At 41.2% G+C, this 15,601-nt stretch overlaps 2 protein-coding genes across 3 annotated transcripts in view; one reads left to right on the top strand and one right to left on the bottom strand.

Moving 5' to 3' along the window:
• Positions 1-630: 630 nt before the first annotated feature.
• On the bottom strand, positions 631-4,998 carry KIAA1143 (KIAA1143 ortholog). Of its 2 annotated transcripts, none has more exons than XM_067753862.1 (3): positions 4,811-4,998; positions 1,770-1,914; positions 631-886 (listed from the first exon to the last, which is right to left on the bottom strand). In XM_067753862.1, the coding sequence occupies exons 1-3, from the start codon at positions 4,916-4,918 to the stop codon at positions 669-671; spliced, it is 471 nt and encodes a 156-aa protein (XP_067609963.1). In that variant the 5' UTR covers positions 4,919-4,998; the 3' UTR covers positions 631-668. The 2 variants fall into 2 exon arrangements, with proteins under 2 accessions (XP_067609963.1, XP_067609962.1); XM_067753861.1 differs by lacking the exon at positions 4,811-4,998 and adding an exon at positions 4,572-4,801.
• Positions 4,918-15,601, top strand: part of KIF15 (kinesin family member 15) — a 74,105-nt gene continuing 63,421 nt past the window's right edge. The window contains exons 1-4 of the mRNA XM_067753821.1: positions 4,918-5,197; positions 11,219-11,261; positions 11,753-11,936; positions 14,717-14,793. Coding sequence (XP_067609922.1) covers positions 5,179-5,197; positions 11,219-11,261; positions 11,753-11,936; positions 14,717-14,793 — 323 coding nt within the window. The 5' untranslated portion in view covers positions 4,918-5,178. The remainder of the gene's footprint in view (positions 5,198-11,218; positions 11,262-11,752; positions 11,937-14,716; positions 14,794-15,601) is intronic.

Genomic DNA, 15,601 nt, shown 5'->3' with positions numbered 1-15,601 from the left:
ACCAGAGCTGTCACATGGCTACCCTTAGCAGAAGCTGGGGAAGTATTGGTAACTAGGCACATGATCATCTCCCTCATCCAAAGTGAGGTTCTGTTGAAGAGGAAGATAAAATACAGGATCTGTTTAATTACAACATTCTCTGTAGCTATTGTCAGGATTTTGAATTGTATTGACCTAGAAAAATGCTCATGATACAACGTCAAGTGAGAAGCAGGACTGAGAACATACAGAATACAATCACAATTTTGTTTAGAAAAATATAATTTACATACACACACATCCCACACACAGGAAATAACAAAATGTTAGTGGTAGTTAATGTCTAGAGAGTTAGCAGTTCAGGTCAAAAGGGTATTGATGGATAGATATGTTTTATCTTACTGAATGTTTTCTGTATTTTCTAAATTTTCTCCAGTGAATGTGTATTATCTTTTTTTTTCCTTTTAATGTTTTATTTTTATTTTTTGGCCATACCGTGCAACATATGGAATCTTAGTTCCCCAACCAGGGATCGAACCTGTGCCCCCTGCAGTGGAAGCATGAGGTCTTAACCACTGGACAACCAGGGAAGTCCCTAAACTTGTATTATAATAGGAAAAAAAGATGTTATTTAAAAAAATACTCCGTATGTTCTTAAAGAAGACTAAGTCCAAAATATTTATTTACACTTATTCATTTTCATCTTCATTGTCAAAAGAAAGGAGGCTACTATTTTTGATTTGCTTTTGTGAGTTTTTTTTAACTGAATCCTGCTTATTTATTTCATCTTCTTCATTTGTCTTCTTCTTTTTTGAGCTTGCTCTTAAACCGGAATATTTTTCATCTGAGGAACGCTTGACTGGTTTTCGATACATAATTCTTCCATCAGCTGAAGCTGGTTCTTCATCTGCAGCAAAAAACAAAGTTAAAAAACTTTCTTTCTCTCGTTATTTTGACTTTATCGGAGAGTCAAACGGCAAGAAAATCTCATACAGTATTTATGGATGTCCTTGAGTCAATTCAGTCTGGTCTTTTCCACTGCCTCTAGCTATATAGCCACAAGACATGCAGTGACTTAAGAAAAACTCATGTACAGGGCGCAGTGGTTAAGAGTCCGCCTGCCAATGCAAGGGACACGGGTTCGTGCCCCGGTCCGGGAAGATCCCACATGCCGCGGAGCGGCTGGGCCCGTGAGCCATGGCCGCTGAGCCTGTGCGTCTGGAGCCTGTGCTCTGCAACAGGAGAGGCCACAACAGTGAGAGGCCCGCGTACCACAAAAAACAAAAAACAAAAACTCATGTACCGAACGAAGTATAGTGTAATATTGCCAGTCCCCAATTCATTACAATCAGGCTATATTTTTTAAGTATCTCGAAAAGCGATTGTTTGGAACTCCAGCATTTCCTCCTAAATCAATGTAATAAATACTACAAATAATGAAAAAAATACTATATAGCATACCACACACCAGGCACTAATTAAATACACCTCTGTTGACTAGTTTGTAAACCTAACCAGGTATTTTTTTAAAAAACAGGATGTTTTTACTTAAATTTGCACTTAATCCTTATAACAGCCCAATAAAGTGGGCACAACTTGTCCCCATTTTACTGATGAGGTAACTGAGGCTGAGAGGTGAAATAACTTGTTCAAGGTAACACATCTGGTAAGTGTTAAAGCCAAAGTTTGAACCTAGGACTGTCTCTTCAAACATACCATACCACTGTATAAAATGATTTCATACCTAACTCATTAAGTTGGTAGAAAAACCAGCTTACTTTCAGACATACCTGCTTTGGCAGCCTTTATTTCTGTTTTAATTTTCATGACTTCTTCAACTGATAGGTCTCCCTTTTTTAAAACCACCACTTGGGGCTGTTCATCTTCTTTGTCACTGTGATCACCATCTTCACCTGGGAGCTGAAGCTGGATTCTCTAGGAAAAAACACAAACATAACATTTAAGTTGCTGACCTTGAACTAAATACAGCCACTGTCTCTGTGAGAAACTGTAATTACTAGAGTGAGAAGGGTAACATTATTGACTAAATGTGTTTGGCAATGAATTTTCAAGTAACTCTTAAAAATCTAACCTCACCAGAGTAGGGAAGAGGTCCACCTGCCAGTTATCCTGGGGTGCCTGTCCAAGGGAGCTGGTTTCCATTTCAGCAGGACCCCAGCTTGCAGTTCCTGATGTCAGGGGCCCTCTGCTTCATGTTCTGCCAGCATTCAGCCTACTCAGGGTAGTGCTGACTACAGCTGTTCTCTCTGCTCTTCATCAACCCTTTTCATGTACACCTCTTCTCAAAGTGTGACAAAAAATAAACACCACCAAAGTACAGAAAACGGCAAGTAAAAGGTCCTCCTTCACCTACTTCTGCTTATCTTTACCCCCTTCCAGTAGCTTGTTTGGTGGGTATCCTAAGTGTTATTCTAAGTGTATAAAAATACGGAGGTACAGAAAACATTTTGTATACAAACAAGACACGGAACATACTACTATATGACTCGCTTCCTTTTTTCTTTTTAAATTATGAAATTTACCAAACATAAAAAAGTACAGAAAATAACAGAAACCATGCACTGACTCTACAGGTGCAACAAATGGTAATATTTGGCTAGTTGACTGAGATTTTTAAAAATGTCAGACATCATATAAGCCCCACTCACCCAAGTTTTTTACTCAAAAACATCTTTGCACAATGCCTTGAGATACATATGGCATCATCTATTTTTAAAAATCACGGCCCAGTATTTATACATATGGTTATCTCATAGTTTATTTGACCGATTCTTTTTAAGTAAAAATTTTGGTTGTTTCTAGTTTTTTTCTACTATAATAAAATTTTTGCACATGTTTTTGTTCACTTTTGCAAACTTACATATAGATAAATTCCTCGAATGGAAATGCTAGGTTGAAAGGCGTGCACACCCACCACACATTATTCAAATAGATGTCAGTCCACCTCTCACAGAGCCTTCATTGTCTCCCAAACAGGGCAACAAAGCCCTGCAGCTGTCCGACCACAGCTGTAATCTTAAACTATAAACTATAATTATATAGTGATTTCCCATGAAACTCTTTTCTTTTTGTTAACAGATTCCTAGAATGATTATACTGCCAAAATGATTAAGAATGAAGTTGGTTTCGCAAACACAGGAACCTGGGACATCTGTCTACGGAAAAGTCTGTTGATCAAATGTGTTAGCCCGAATGACTGATATTAATTGGAAAGTTCCCCCCCCGCCGCCCCGAGTTCTCCTAAGATAGCATTCTAAGCTGCAATCTTCAAGGTGTTAACTAGGCACACACATGATCATCACTAGGCCCTGAAGCAAACTATAAAATTAGGTCCATATTCTCCTCATTGCTGAAACCATGTCCCTTTTCTCAAACTTCATCCTCTTTGCCATAGTCACTGTTTTTGGTCCTGGGGACCAGTCACTCCCTGATCATGTTATCTCTATCCAAACATGCTCCTTGTTGCCTACTGAATAGTCCATATGGCCTTACCTCTATCAGTCCCTCAATCACTTCTAAACACAGTCAGTCCGTGACTCACTGTCTCTACACCTTTACCCATGCTGTTCCTTCCATCTCTACCTGCTGACTTACCCATGCTCAAGATTCAATCTAAATGTCCCTTCCTCCATGAAGCCTTGCCTGACGATAAACCACAGTCATCTAACCAATGTAACTTGTCACCCACTACTTGGTGCCACAGGCACTGTACTAGGAAAATATAGAGGGATTAAGATACTTAGAGTGTTCGATTTAGTGGTGGAGATACCCAAGAGAGTAAGTAGTTGCCATGCATAATGATGAGTATTGCAGATAAGATGCGGATAGAGTGAAGAGAAGAACAGAGGAGGAGTTACTGTCTGGGGGAGGTTCAAAAGGCTTCACTGAGGTGGTGACCTGTGAAGGCTGAGATGAGGCAGGCAGGAAGGTGTTAAAGAACAGGGCATTTTGGAGATCCATCTCTTTCTCCTTTCAGAGCCTGGCCCAGGGCCTGGATTTAGCACATACTCACTGGATTAACTGCACTTAAGTCAATCTTGTGACCTTCTACTAAGTGACTTGAGGGGTGGGTCTTTGTGCAAGTGCTAGACACAAAGTGCTAAATAAATTCTCTATTTCTCCACACATGCCCTAAGCATAATAGTCTCTTTCTACTAAAAAAGGTAGGGCAGATTTTGATGTGAATCAGTTCGGGTAGGAGCCTGGGGGAGCTTAGAAGTTGCCTCCCACCGATCCCCATTTCTAAACTATCCAGGTGTGGCTCCTTCCTGAAGCTCCTCTTCTTCTATTGAAAGCCAAGATATAAAAGGTTTTTGCTTTCCGTTTTTTTTTTTTTTTTTTTTTTTTGGTGACAAGCACAGAAGTAGATCTAGGGCATTCGTTAAGGATGTTCCAGACTCAAGGCTTAGGATATCAGGTCATTTGATCGAGTGGCCTTAGTTTCTTTACCTGGAAAATGGGACGACGCTACCACCCACACTGCTAACTACAGGTTATGCGATAAGCAAGTAAAAACGAAGAGAGACGAAAATGATCTTTCTTAACTGTCCACCAAGGACGAGGCGCTTTACCTGCGTGAAGTCATTTTCAAAAACACAGCAGCACTGTGAAAACGACAAATAGCTTCCTGGGCGAAAGAGGCAGTAGTTTGTTTGAAGATGACCAGCCTGGGGTCTGAGGACACTCGGACTAGGGGCCGGGCGCGGGTGCGAGGAGGGACCCATCAGTATCTGGCCTCCAAGTCAAGCCAGAAGCTGGAATTGGCGGAGCGGGCCGCATTTCTGCGGTAACGGGACTGGCCCGGGCTCACCTTGGTTTCTACCGTGGGCCCTTCCTCGTAGCCGATCCGTTCCTTGAAGCGGGCCAGGAACGCCGGCTCGGCTGGCCGCACGTACGACACCTGGTTCCGCTTGCTCATAGCCGCGCTAGGGAAAAACAGGACCCCAAAGCCGCCTGAAAACTGTACAGAGGCGACAGCGCTTACTCGTGACGTCACGTCGGCCCCGCCCCTGACACAGGGCCTGGCAACATGGCAGCCTCCGTGCTGGCGTCAACGTCCGACCTGAGCGCCAAATTTAAATTCGCGGCCATCTTGAGTGGGCAGAATCTCCGTGCGCGGCTGGGCTGGAAGTGAGGGCGGTCGCTCCGTCGGTCTCGGGATCGAGGGGTGAGGGCACCATGGCGTCCGGCTGCAAAAGTAAGTGAGAAGCCCAAGCTTCGTGACCCCGTCTCCGCCCCCAAATACGAGCTTTCCTGCTGGGCGGGAAGGGCAGGAGCGGACTGAGCGGCGGGGGATGTTTGAAATCTCCCTCTGTCTCTCCAAGATAATACACTAATGGAACAGCTCTCTTCCCTTCCGTCTATGTGCTGGGCGCACGCTACGAGCCTGGCGCAATTCTAAGCTCTGGGGCTGAGCAGAGAACCGGAACCGAGCCCTCATCCAGGCGCTTGGCTCCTAAGTGACCTGCTGGTTCTTCCCTCCTGTTCTCGGTCCTGCCGTTTCGTCGCTGGCCTCTTCCCGAGTCCGGACCCGGGCTGCCTCTCTAGGTATCTTCGCCTGAGGGTCGGCCCCAGCTCTCAACTACCTTCTGCGTATTTCCACAATACTGACTTTCCTGAAGGGAAGAACTTATTCTTGTTCCAAGCCTGTCGTTCTCTTTTGGAGGGTCCGCTGTGGACTCTCCTTAGGTAAGGGACTTTTAAAGCACAGAATTCAGTAGTGTCTTTATATTCTCACAGTCCCTTTTTTCTTCTCCAGGAGACCCCTTCAGTTTCTTCCTTTTTCTCATGGAAGGGAGCCTGTCATTTTTGCTTTTGATAAACCGTTCAACTTTACTAATTTCTTGGTCCTTTGCTGCACCTGTATACGTGCCTCTTACATCGCCTGACCCTTTACGGAGTCTTGGTTTTTTAAAGCTGATTTTGAGCTGATTAGATGGATCTTTGTGAATGGTATGAACGGTAACGAGGCGATGCCTATGTTAGAAGATTGAACAAATGGTGAATTTTTGGTGTTTGAACCTTTCGATAACGTTAATGCTTTTAGCTGTCAATTGCAATTCTTTCCTGATACGTTTGTTGTTTTACTTACCTTTTAGGTCCATTATACCATTAACACCTCATTATGCTCTCTTTTTCCATCTAAAATGTTCCTTTTCCTCCCCCATTTTCAGTATTCAGGGAATATTAGCACACAAATTGGTATGTTATTGGAGCAAAATGTTGATCGCGCTTTCTGCACAATCACAGTGTTCAGTAAATCTGGACTCAAGCAAGAGAATTGATGTTTGTGATATTAGAGCATCTGTTTATTTAATGGAAAGTGACATACGTATGTGACTGTGTTAAAGGACTCTGTCCTGTCTGTACACATCAAGAAGTCATGGGAGAGCTTCCCTGGTGGCACAGTGGTTAAGAATCCGCCTGCCAGCGCAGGGGACACGGGTTCGATCCCTGGTCCGGAAAGATCCCACATGCTGCAGAGCAACTAAGCCCGTGCACCACAACTACTGAGCCTGCTCTCTGGAGCCAGCGAACCACAACTACTGAGCCCATGTGCCGCAACTACTGAAGCCCTCATGCCTAGAGCCATGCTCCGCAACAAGAGAAGCCACCGCAATGAGAAGCCCGCACACTGGAACGAAGACCCAACACAGCCCTAAATAAATAAATAAATAATTTTTTAAAAAAAGTGATGGGAGCAAGGGTATTCACAGCTCCCCTTTATGATGGTGGTGATTTCCATGGGGAACTCTCCTGCTAACTCTCCTAACTTTGTTAGCAAAGTTGAGGTTGATGACATCCCAGGTAAGTGCATTCCCAGCAGGCTTAGAGACCGGGAACACGAAGTGGGAACACAGGGAAGGAGAGAGCCCATGCAGTGCTCCCTGCAGCTCTTACTTTTGTGCTCATGAAGGTTATTTCTTGTGACAACACTGGCACCATGGGTTGCTGACTGAAATCAGAGAAATGAGAATGTGAAATAACCCTCATGAAATTGACTGAGTTTAAGAGTCCCTTTCTGAACTTAATCATATTTGGCTAGATGATCCATAGCTATCTGGACTGCAGAGTAAGCATCTAAGGTTTGTTTGTTTGTTTGTTTTTATTGAAGTATAGTTGACTTACAATGTTTCAGGTGTACAGCAAAGTGATTCAGTTACATATATATATATTTATTTTCTGATTGTGTCATCTGCCCGCTCTAAATTCTTTTTTTTTTTTAGCTTTTAATTTTATATTGGAGTATAGCCAATTAACAATGTTGTGATAGTTTCAGGTGCAGGGCAGAGCGACTCAGCCATATATATACATGTATCCGTTCTCCCCCAAACTTCCCTCCCATCCAGGCTGCCACATAACATTGAACAGGGTTCCCTGTGCTATACAGTAGGTCCTTGTTGGTTATCCATTTAAAATATAGCAGTGTGTACATGTCAATCCCAAACTCCCTAACTATCCCTTTGCCCCACCCTTCCCTCCTGGTAACCATAAATTCATTCTCTAAGTTTGTGAGTCTGTTTCTATTTTGTAAATGAGTTCATTTGTATCATTTCTTTTTAGATTCTGCTTATAAGTGATATCATTCTCCTTCTCTGTCTGACTTAACTTCACTCAGTATGACAATCTCTAGGTCCGTCCATGTTGCTGCAAATGGCATTATTTCATTCTTTTTAATGGCTAATATTCCATTGTATATATGTACCACATCTTCTTTATCCATCTTGTTGCTTCTATGTCTTTGCTATTGTAAGCAGTACTGCAATGAACACTGGGGTGCATGTATCCTTTCGGACTATGTTTTTCTCTGGATATGTGCCCAGGAGTGGGATTGCAGGGTCATATGCTAGCTCTTATTGTTGAATTGTCTATTTCTCCCTTCATTTCTTGTCATGTATTTTGGTGCTTTGTTACTAGGTGAATATATATATATATATATATATTTTTTTTTTCTGTACGCGGGCCTCTCACCGTTGTGGCCTCTCCTGTTGCGGAGCACAGGCTCCGGACGCGCAGCCCCAGCGGCCACGGCTCACAGGCCCAGCCGCTCCGCGGCACGTGGGATCCTCACGGACCGGGGCACGAACCCGTGTCCCCCGCATCGGCAGGCGGACTCCCAACCACTGCGCCACCAGGGAAGCCCTGTTATTTTTTTTTAAGTAATTAATTTTATTTTTGGCTGCGTTGGGTCTTCGTTGCTGCATGTGGGCTTTCTCTAGTTGAGGTGAGCGGGGCCTACTCTTCATTGCAGTGCGCGGGCTTCTCATTGCGGTGGCTTCTCTTGTTGTGGACAATGGGCTGTAGGTGCGTGGGCTTCAGTAGTTGTGGCTCACGGGCTCTAGAGCGCAGGCTCAGTATTTGTGGCGCACGGGCTTAGTTGCTCTGCAGCATGTGGGATCTTCCCGGACCAGGGCTCAAACCTGTGTCCCCTGCATTGGCAGGTGGATTCTTAACACTGCACCACGAGGGAAGTCCCTAAGTATATGTTTATATCTGTGTTATCTTCCTAGTCGTTTGACCCTTTTATCATTATAAAAAATGTTCTTCTTTATCTCTGGTAACTTTGTTTTAAAGTCTGTCTGAAACCTGTATAGCCACTCCTGCTTTCTTGTGATTGCTGTTTGCATGAGATAATCTTTTTTCATCATTTTACTTTCCATATGTTTATATGTTTGAATCTAAAGTGTGTTTCCTTTAGATAGTATATAGTTGGAGCATGTTTTTTCATCTTAGTCTGACAATCTCTGCCCCTTGATTGGGTTGTTTAATCCATTCACATGTTATTGATTTGGTTGTATTCACATCTGCCATTTTACTTTTCATTTTCTATGTGTCACATGTTTTTTATGTTTCTCTGTTCCACCTTTACTGCTTTTTTAAAAAAAAAATTTATTGGATTATAGTTGATTTACAATGTTGTGTTAGTTTCAGGTGTACAGCAAAGTGAATCAGTTATACATATATATAATGCATATATCCGCTCTTTTTAAAATTCTTTTCCCATGTAGGCCATTACAGAGTATTGAGTAGAGTTCCCTGTGCTATATAGTAGGTCCTTATTAGTTATTTATTTTATATGTAGTAGTGTGTGTATGTCAATCCTAATCTCCCAATTTATCCCTCCGCACTTGTTATGCCCTGGTAGCCATAAATAATTTGTTTTCTACATCTGTGACTCTATTTCCATTTTGTTACTGCTCTTTTTTTTTTTGGAGGGGGGCCACACCACATGCAGGATATTAGTTCCCCGACCAGGGATCGAACTCGTGCTCCCAGCAGTGGAAGTGTGGAGTCCTAACCACTGGACCACCAGGGAACTCCCTGCTTTCTTTTTTTGAAGTTTTTTTTTTAATGATTGCTCTAGGGTTTAACATATACATCTTAACAGTGTCAGCTTTTATTTTTGGCTGCGTTGGGTCTTCGTTGCTGTGCGCTGGCTTTCTCTAGTTGCAGCGAGCAGGGGCTATGTAGCTTTATTCCCTTTCACCCCCTTCTTTGGTATTATTATTAAACAAGTTACATCTATTGTTAAAAACCCAACAATACATTACTTTACCATCTTTAGTCATTTCCTTAGGCTGTTACAGCTTTGTTCCTACCCACCTTCCTTGTGCTATTATTGGCAAATATACATATGTTTCTATATGTTGTAGGCCCAACAATACATTATATACATATTATTTTATACAATTGTTTTGTAATTCAAGTAAGGGGAGGAGAAAACAGGCATTTCTATTGTTTTTTATAATTACATAATCACTGTTACCTGGTGCTCTTTAATGTTTTTCATGTAGATTTGAATTTTACTGTCTGTGGTCACTACTTTCAGGCTGAAGAACTTCCTTTATTATTTCTTGTAAGGTGGGCCTTCTAACAACAAACTCTCTAATTCCTCTGGCCTCTGTTGTTTCTGCTGAGAGTCAGCTGTTAATCTGATTGGGGTTCTCTCATAAGTAATGACTCTCAGCATTTTTACTGTGATATATCTGTGGATCTGCGTGTGTTTATCCTTTTTGGAATTTGTTGAACTTCCTGGATGTGTAGATTACTTTTTAATGAATTTGGGAAGTTTTTGGCCATTATTTCTTTGAATTTTTTCTGTTCTTTCTCTTTCTTTCTCTTCTGTTCCTTCTCCTGATACTCCCCATTTATGTATGTTGGTATGCTTAATGACGTCCCACATTTCTCTGAGTCTCACTTCACTTTTCTTCATCCTTTTTTCTCGCTGTTCTTTGACTTTTATAATCTCTATTGATCTATCTTAGAGCTTGCTTGTTCTTTTTTCTGCCAGTTCAAGTCTACTTTGAGCCATTCAAGCGAATTTTTATTTCACTTGATACACTTTTCAACTCCAGAGTTTCCATTTGTTTCTTTTTTATAATTTTTCTTTATTGCTATTCTCTATTTGGTGTGGACATTGTCCTCATACCTTCCTTTAATTCTTAATTTTGATTTCCTTTAGTTCTGTACATGTTTATAATGGCTACTTTGAAGTCTTTTCCTGACAAACCCAGCATGTAGGCACTGTCACAGGCAGTTTCTGATGCCTGCTTTTTTTCTGGTTTATGGATCATACTTTCTTGTTTCTTTGAATTCCTTGTAATTTTTTTGTTAGAAACTTGACATCTTAGATAATATGTTGTAGCAACTCTGGGTACTGGTGTCCCCATCCTCTAGGATTTATTACTTACAGCAAGAGGAGAATGAATACCTGGATCTTTCCCAAAGCAGTCTCTCCCTGAACAGCAAAATTGGGGAAGTCTTAAGCTAAGCCTACATACATATTCATGGAGGGACTTGATTGAACTGAGGAAATTTATTATGTATATCCCTTGAGGAACCTGGACGCTGCCCCAAGGCTGCACTGTGGTTTCTCGACTGCTCCTCCTTGTTTCTACATTTCCTCCCTTAAGGTCATTAATTATTGAGACCTGTTTGAGGGCAAGCATTGCGCCAGGCTTAGACCACAAAATGGCTTAGACCAAAATGGGTTCTCTTATGTCAAGAAAGCCATTCCTGGTTCTCTTTCTCCGGGGACCCCCTAACCTATCTGCTTACAGTTAGAATGGAGTGGAAGATCTAGGCTTGTCCCCTGTCACGCCCAGGCCAGGGAGCCGGGAGACTGAGGAGTGTCAGCAACTGAAGAATAGGCTAGAAGAATGGGGTTTTCATGTTGTACTTTTAAAAACCTTTAATGACTTCTTATCTTTTTTTCTAGCTGAGTTACGCAGTGTGACAAATTGTCAGTCTAACCAACCAAGGTAAGGAAAAAATCTTATTGATGAGACCAAAAGAATTAGGGATGTAGTATTCCTAAAACAACCATTTAGCATAGTAAGTAAGGGTTCCTTGTTTCAGCATTAAGCTTTGTCCTCGGCTACCTGGAAATATGGAAAAATCACATCTCCTCCCCAGCCCCTGTCCCCTCACCTTACAGGCTAAAAGATGGAATCAGTAACATAATTCTCCCTTGGGATGACTTACTTTATTATTGCTATTAAAAAGGAAGTCAGAGACAAGCAGAGCTTAGAGCTGCCTTTCAGATGATTTCAAGTAAAGGCTTTTGAAGTTGGCTGATGTGAAGCGAATCAGTAAAGGGTGTGGGTTATGGGAGACTCTTGATAAAAGGTAAACATAAATGGGTAGATCTCGTACTTTACTGGGGAAACTCAGACTAGAAACACTAGAGGCAATATGAGGCTTAGATCCTTTTTCTCCAGTAAACTTAGCTGCTATATTTTTTTGTCTTTAGTAATGAAGGCGATGCTATCAAAGTTTTTGTGCGAGTTCGCCCACCTACAGAGGGTTCTGGATCAGCTGATGGAGAGCAAAACTTATGCCTATCTGTGCTGTCCTCTACGACTGTCCGGCTGCACTCCAACCCTGAGCCCAAAACCTTCATATTTGATCATGTGGCAGAAATGGACACCACTCAGGTAATGATGATTTTGGGAACTAAACTTTTCATTTGGAACATATAAGATTCTGTTATTTGGGAGGATTTCACTTCTGGTCTCTTTAGTTTGACAGATCTCAGATAAGGAAGCTCAAACATTCCATAAATATTTAAAATTTAATATTATTAAATATTTTTCTTCCTTCATCAGACTTTGTACTAGAATGACAAGCCTGCTTTATTTTCCCTCTCCAACCTGTGATGGAGGTTGGTGAAGGTGTACTTTTCAGAGCCACTTGGATGATTGATAAGTAAAGTTGAACTGCCTAGTTTAAGAAGAATGTCTTTTTTTTTTTTTTTTTTGCGGTATGCGGGCCTCTCACTGTTGTGGCCTCTCACTGTTGTGGCCTCTCCCGTTGCGGAGCACAGGTTCTGACGCGCAGGCTCAGTGGCCATGGCTCACGGGCCCAGCCGCTCTGCGGCATTTGGGATCTTCCCGGACCCGGGCACGAACCCGTGTCCCCTGCATCAGCAGGTGGACTCTCAACCACTGCACCACCAGGGAAGCCCAAGAAGAGTGTCTTAGTTCTGGCTGCCATTACACAAATATCATAGACTGGGTGGTTTAAACAACAAGCATTTATTTCTCACAGTTCTGGAGGTTGGGAATCCAAGATCAAGTGCAAGAGATCCAGCGTCTGGTGAGGACTCACTTCCTGGCTTGTAGACAGCTGTCTTCCACTGTGTCCTCACACGGTGGAGAGAGAGAATTCTCTGTGTCTCTTCTTATAAGGGCACTACAGGCGTACCTCACTTTATTGCACTTTTTAGATACTGTGTTTATTTACAATTGAAGGTTTGTGGCAGCTCTGCGTCGAACAACTCCATTACCATCATTTTTCCAACAGCACTGTTCACTTCATGTCTCTGAGTCACATTTTGGTCAATATTTCTTGAAATATTTTGTTCTTTTTTGTTATTATTATGGTGATCTGTGATCAGTAATCTTTGATGTTACTGTTGTAATTATTTTGGCATTTTTTAGCAATAAAGTATTTTTAAATTAAGACATGTACATTGTTTTCTTAGAAATAATGCTATTGCACACTTACTAGACTACAGTATAGTACAAATATAACTTTTATATGCACTGAGAAACCAAAAAATTCATGTGACTTGCTTTATTGCTATATTCACTTTATTGAGCTCATCTGGAAACGAACACACAGTATCTCCGAGGTGTGCCTGTACTGCTATCCTGAGGGCTCCACTCTCATGACTAATTACCTCCCAAAGGCCCCATCTCCAAATACCATCACATTGGGGATTAGTGTTTCAACATATGAATTTTGGGGAGACATTCAATCCATAGCAGAGAGTGATTGATTTAAGATTACTATGGTGTTGGGACTCCCTTGGTGGTCCAGCGGTTAAGACTCCGCGCTTCCAATGCAGGGGGGCACGGGTTTGATCCCTGCTTGGGGAACTAAGATTCCACATGCCACAAGGCATGGCCAAAAAAAACAAGATTGCTGTGGTGTCAATAACTTTTTCTAATTAAGGACAATTTAGTTAAAATCTAGCTAGCACTATTCAATAGAACTTTCTGCAGTGATGGAAATGTTCTGGAAATGTGCTGTCCATTACATTAGCCTCTAGATACACATGGCTATTTAAGTTTAAATTAATTAAGATTAATTAAAATTTCAAATTCACCTTTTCAGATTAATTTCTCAGATGCCCTAGCCACATGTGGCTGTTGAGCACTTGAAATATGACTAGTGCATCTGAGGACCTGACTTTTAATTTTTATTTAATTTTAATTAATGTAAGTAATAGCCACATATGGCTAATGGCTGCTGCATTGGACATCACACATCTTGATTATTCCCTCATACACATGGATGTTTTTGGTGAGACATGTAGGTCTTTAGATCTTTTTTCATTTAGGGCATGGCTGGACAATGGAAATAGAAAGTGAGGCATATACATAATTTAACATTTTCTAGTAGCCACATCTTTGGTCGTGCTGTGCTGCTTGCAGGATCTTAGTTCCTCAACCAGGGATTGACCCCGGGCCCTCAGCAGGGAGAGCGCAGAGTCCTAACCACTGGACCACTAGGGATTTCCCTAGTAGCCACATTTTTAAAAAGTAAAAAAGAAACAGGTAAAATTAGTTTTAATTCTGTATCTTATTTAACCCAGTATATCTAAAATACCATTTTAACATGTAAGGAACATAAAGCAAGTTATTAATGAGATATTTTTCCATTCTTTTTTTTTTTCGTGTTCAGTCTTCCAAAACTGGTGTATGTTTTATACTTAAAACACATCTCAAGTTGGACTAGCCACATTTCAGATGCTCTGTAGCCATATGTGGCTCATGGCTTCTATACTAGACAATGCAGATCTACGAATTCTTGCATTGTTGATAAGGCTGCATCTATTTATATATAAAAATGAAAATAAAAATCAGATATTGATTATTTAGTATAAGCTTGTGGGAAAAGTACTGAAGAACATATAGGGCTATGTATTTTATGCTAATACCAGTATAATATTGCGTGCAGTATGCAAAATTCTATATAAACTCTAGATGTGAGGTTTAAATCTATAATTGCATAGGAGATTAATGGACATTATTTTGTTTACAGTTTTATCATCTTAGCTATTTTAGCCTTTTTCCTATAGTAGATATAATTTTCATGTTATTGCAAATGAAAATTTGCACACAAATTTTATTATATTTTAGAATGTAGTTTAGGAAAAATGTTTTCATTTTTGTGAAATGTTAACATATTTGGTGCTTAACATTTATAGGAGTCTGTGTTCTCAACTGTGGCCAAAGGCATTGTGGAGTCTTGCATGAGTGGCTATAATGGTACCATCTTTGCATAGTAAGTTGTTCACTGTTTGCTTATACAAGGGTACAATAGTAAGTGCTTCTGTTTGTTTCCTATGGCTTCTGTAACAAATGACCACATACTTAGTGGCTTGAAACAACACAAATTTATTGTCTTACAGTTCTGTAAGTCAGGAGTTTGACGCCAGTCTCTGAGCTAAAATAAAGGTGTCAGCAGGACTGTGTTCCCTTCTGAAAGCTCTAGAGGAGAATCTGTTTTCCGACTTCTAGAGGCCATCGACATTATTTGGCTTACAGCCCCCTTTCTCCATCTTCCAAGCCAATGACATGCAACTCTTGCTCTTCCTTAGTCATGTTGCTCTCTGACTGAGGTGGGCACGTTCTTTAATTTTAAGGGCTCATGTAATCTGATTGGCCCCACCTGTGTAAACAAGGTGGAAGGGATTAAACTCTACCTCCTGGAGAGGATCTACATGTTATCTGGGATTCTTCTGTAAGGAAGATTTGTCTTTTTGCCCCCATTAATTAATTAATTCATTTGTATGGTAGGGACTTACATATATTTATATCATACTTTGGGTTATAATCTAATGCTACATTATGTTTATCTTGTTGCTTACATTGTTCTAGCTTGGCCATTGGGAGCTTTTAGGGGTTGGTTTCTGTGTCCCTTTGACATGTCACATCCTTTTTTTTTTGAGCACTTCCTTTATAATGCTACAGTACGCTCCTGGCTCATCATATATTTTCCCTGTCTGAGACCTAGAATCAGCCATTTTGGCAAGGAGCCCTGGTTCCTTTTGTTGGAGAATGGTGTTTAGAAACTAAGGCACTCGGTGTGT

This window comes from Pseudorca crassidens, chromosome 10, assembly GCF_039906515.1.
Source record: "Pseudorca crassidens isolate mPseCra1 chromosome 10, mPseCra1.hap1, whole genome shotgun sequence".
Classification (NCBI taxonomy): domain Eukaryota; kingdom Metazoa; phylum Chordata; class Mammalia; order Artiodactyla; family Delphinidae; genus Pseudorca; species Pseudorca crassidens.
Note: the sequence above shows the minus strand (reverse complement) of the source record. Positions and strands in the feature narration are given on the sequence as shown.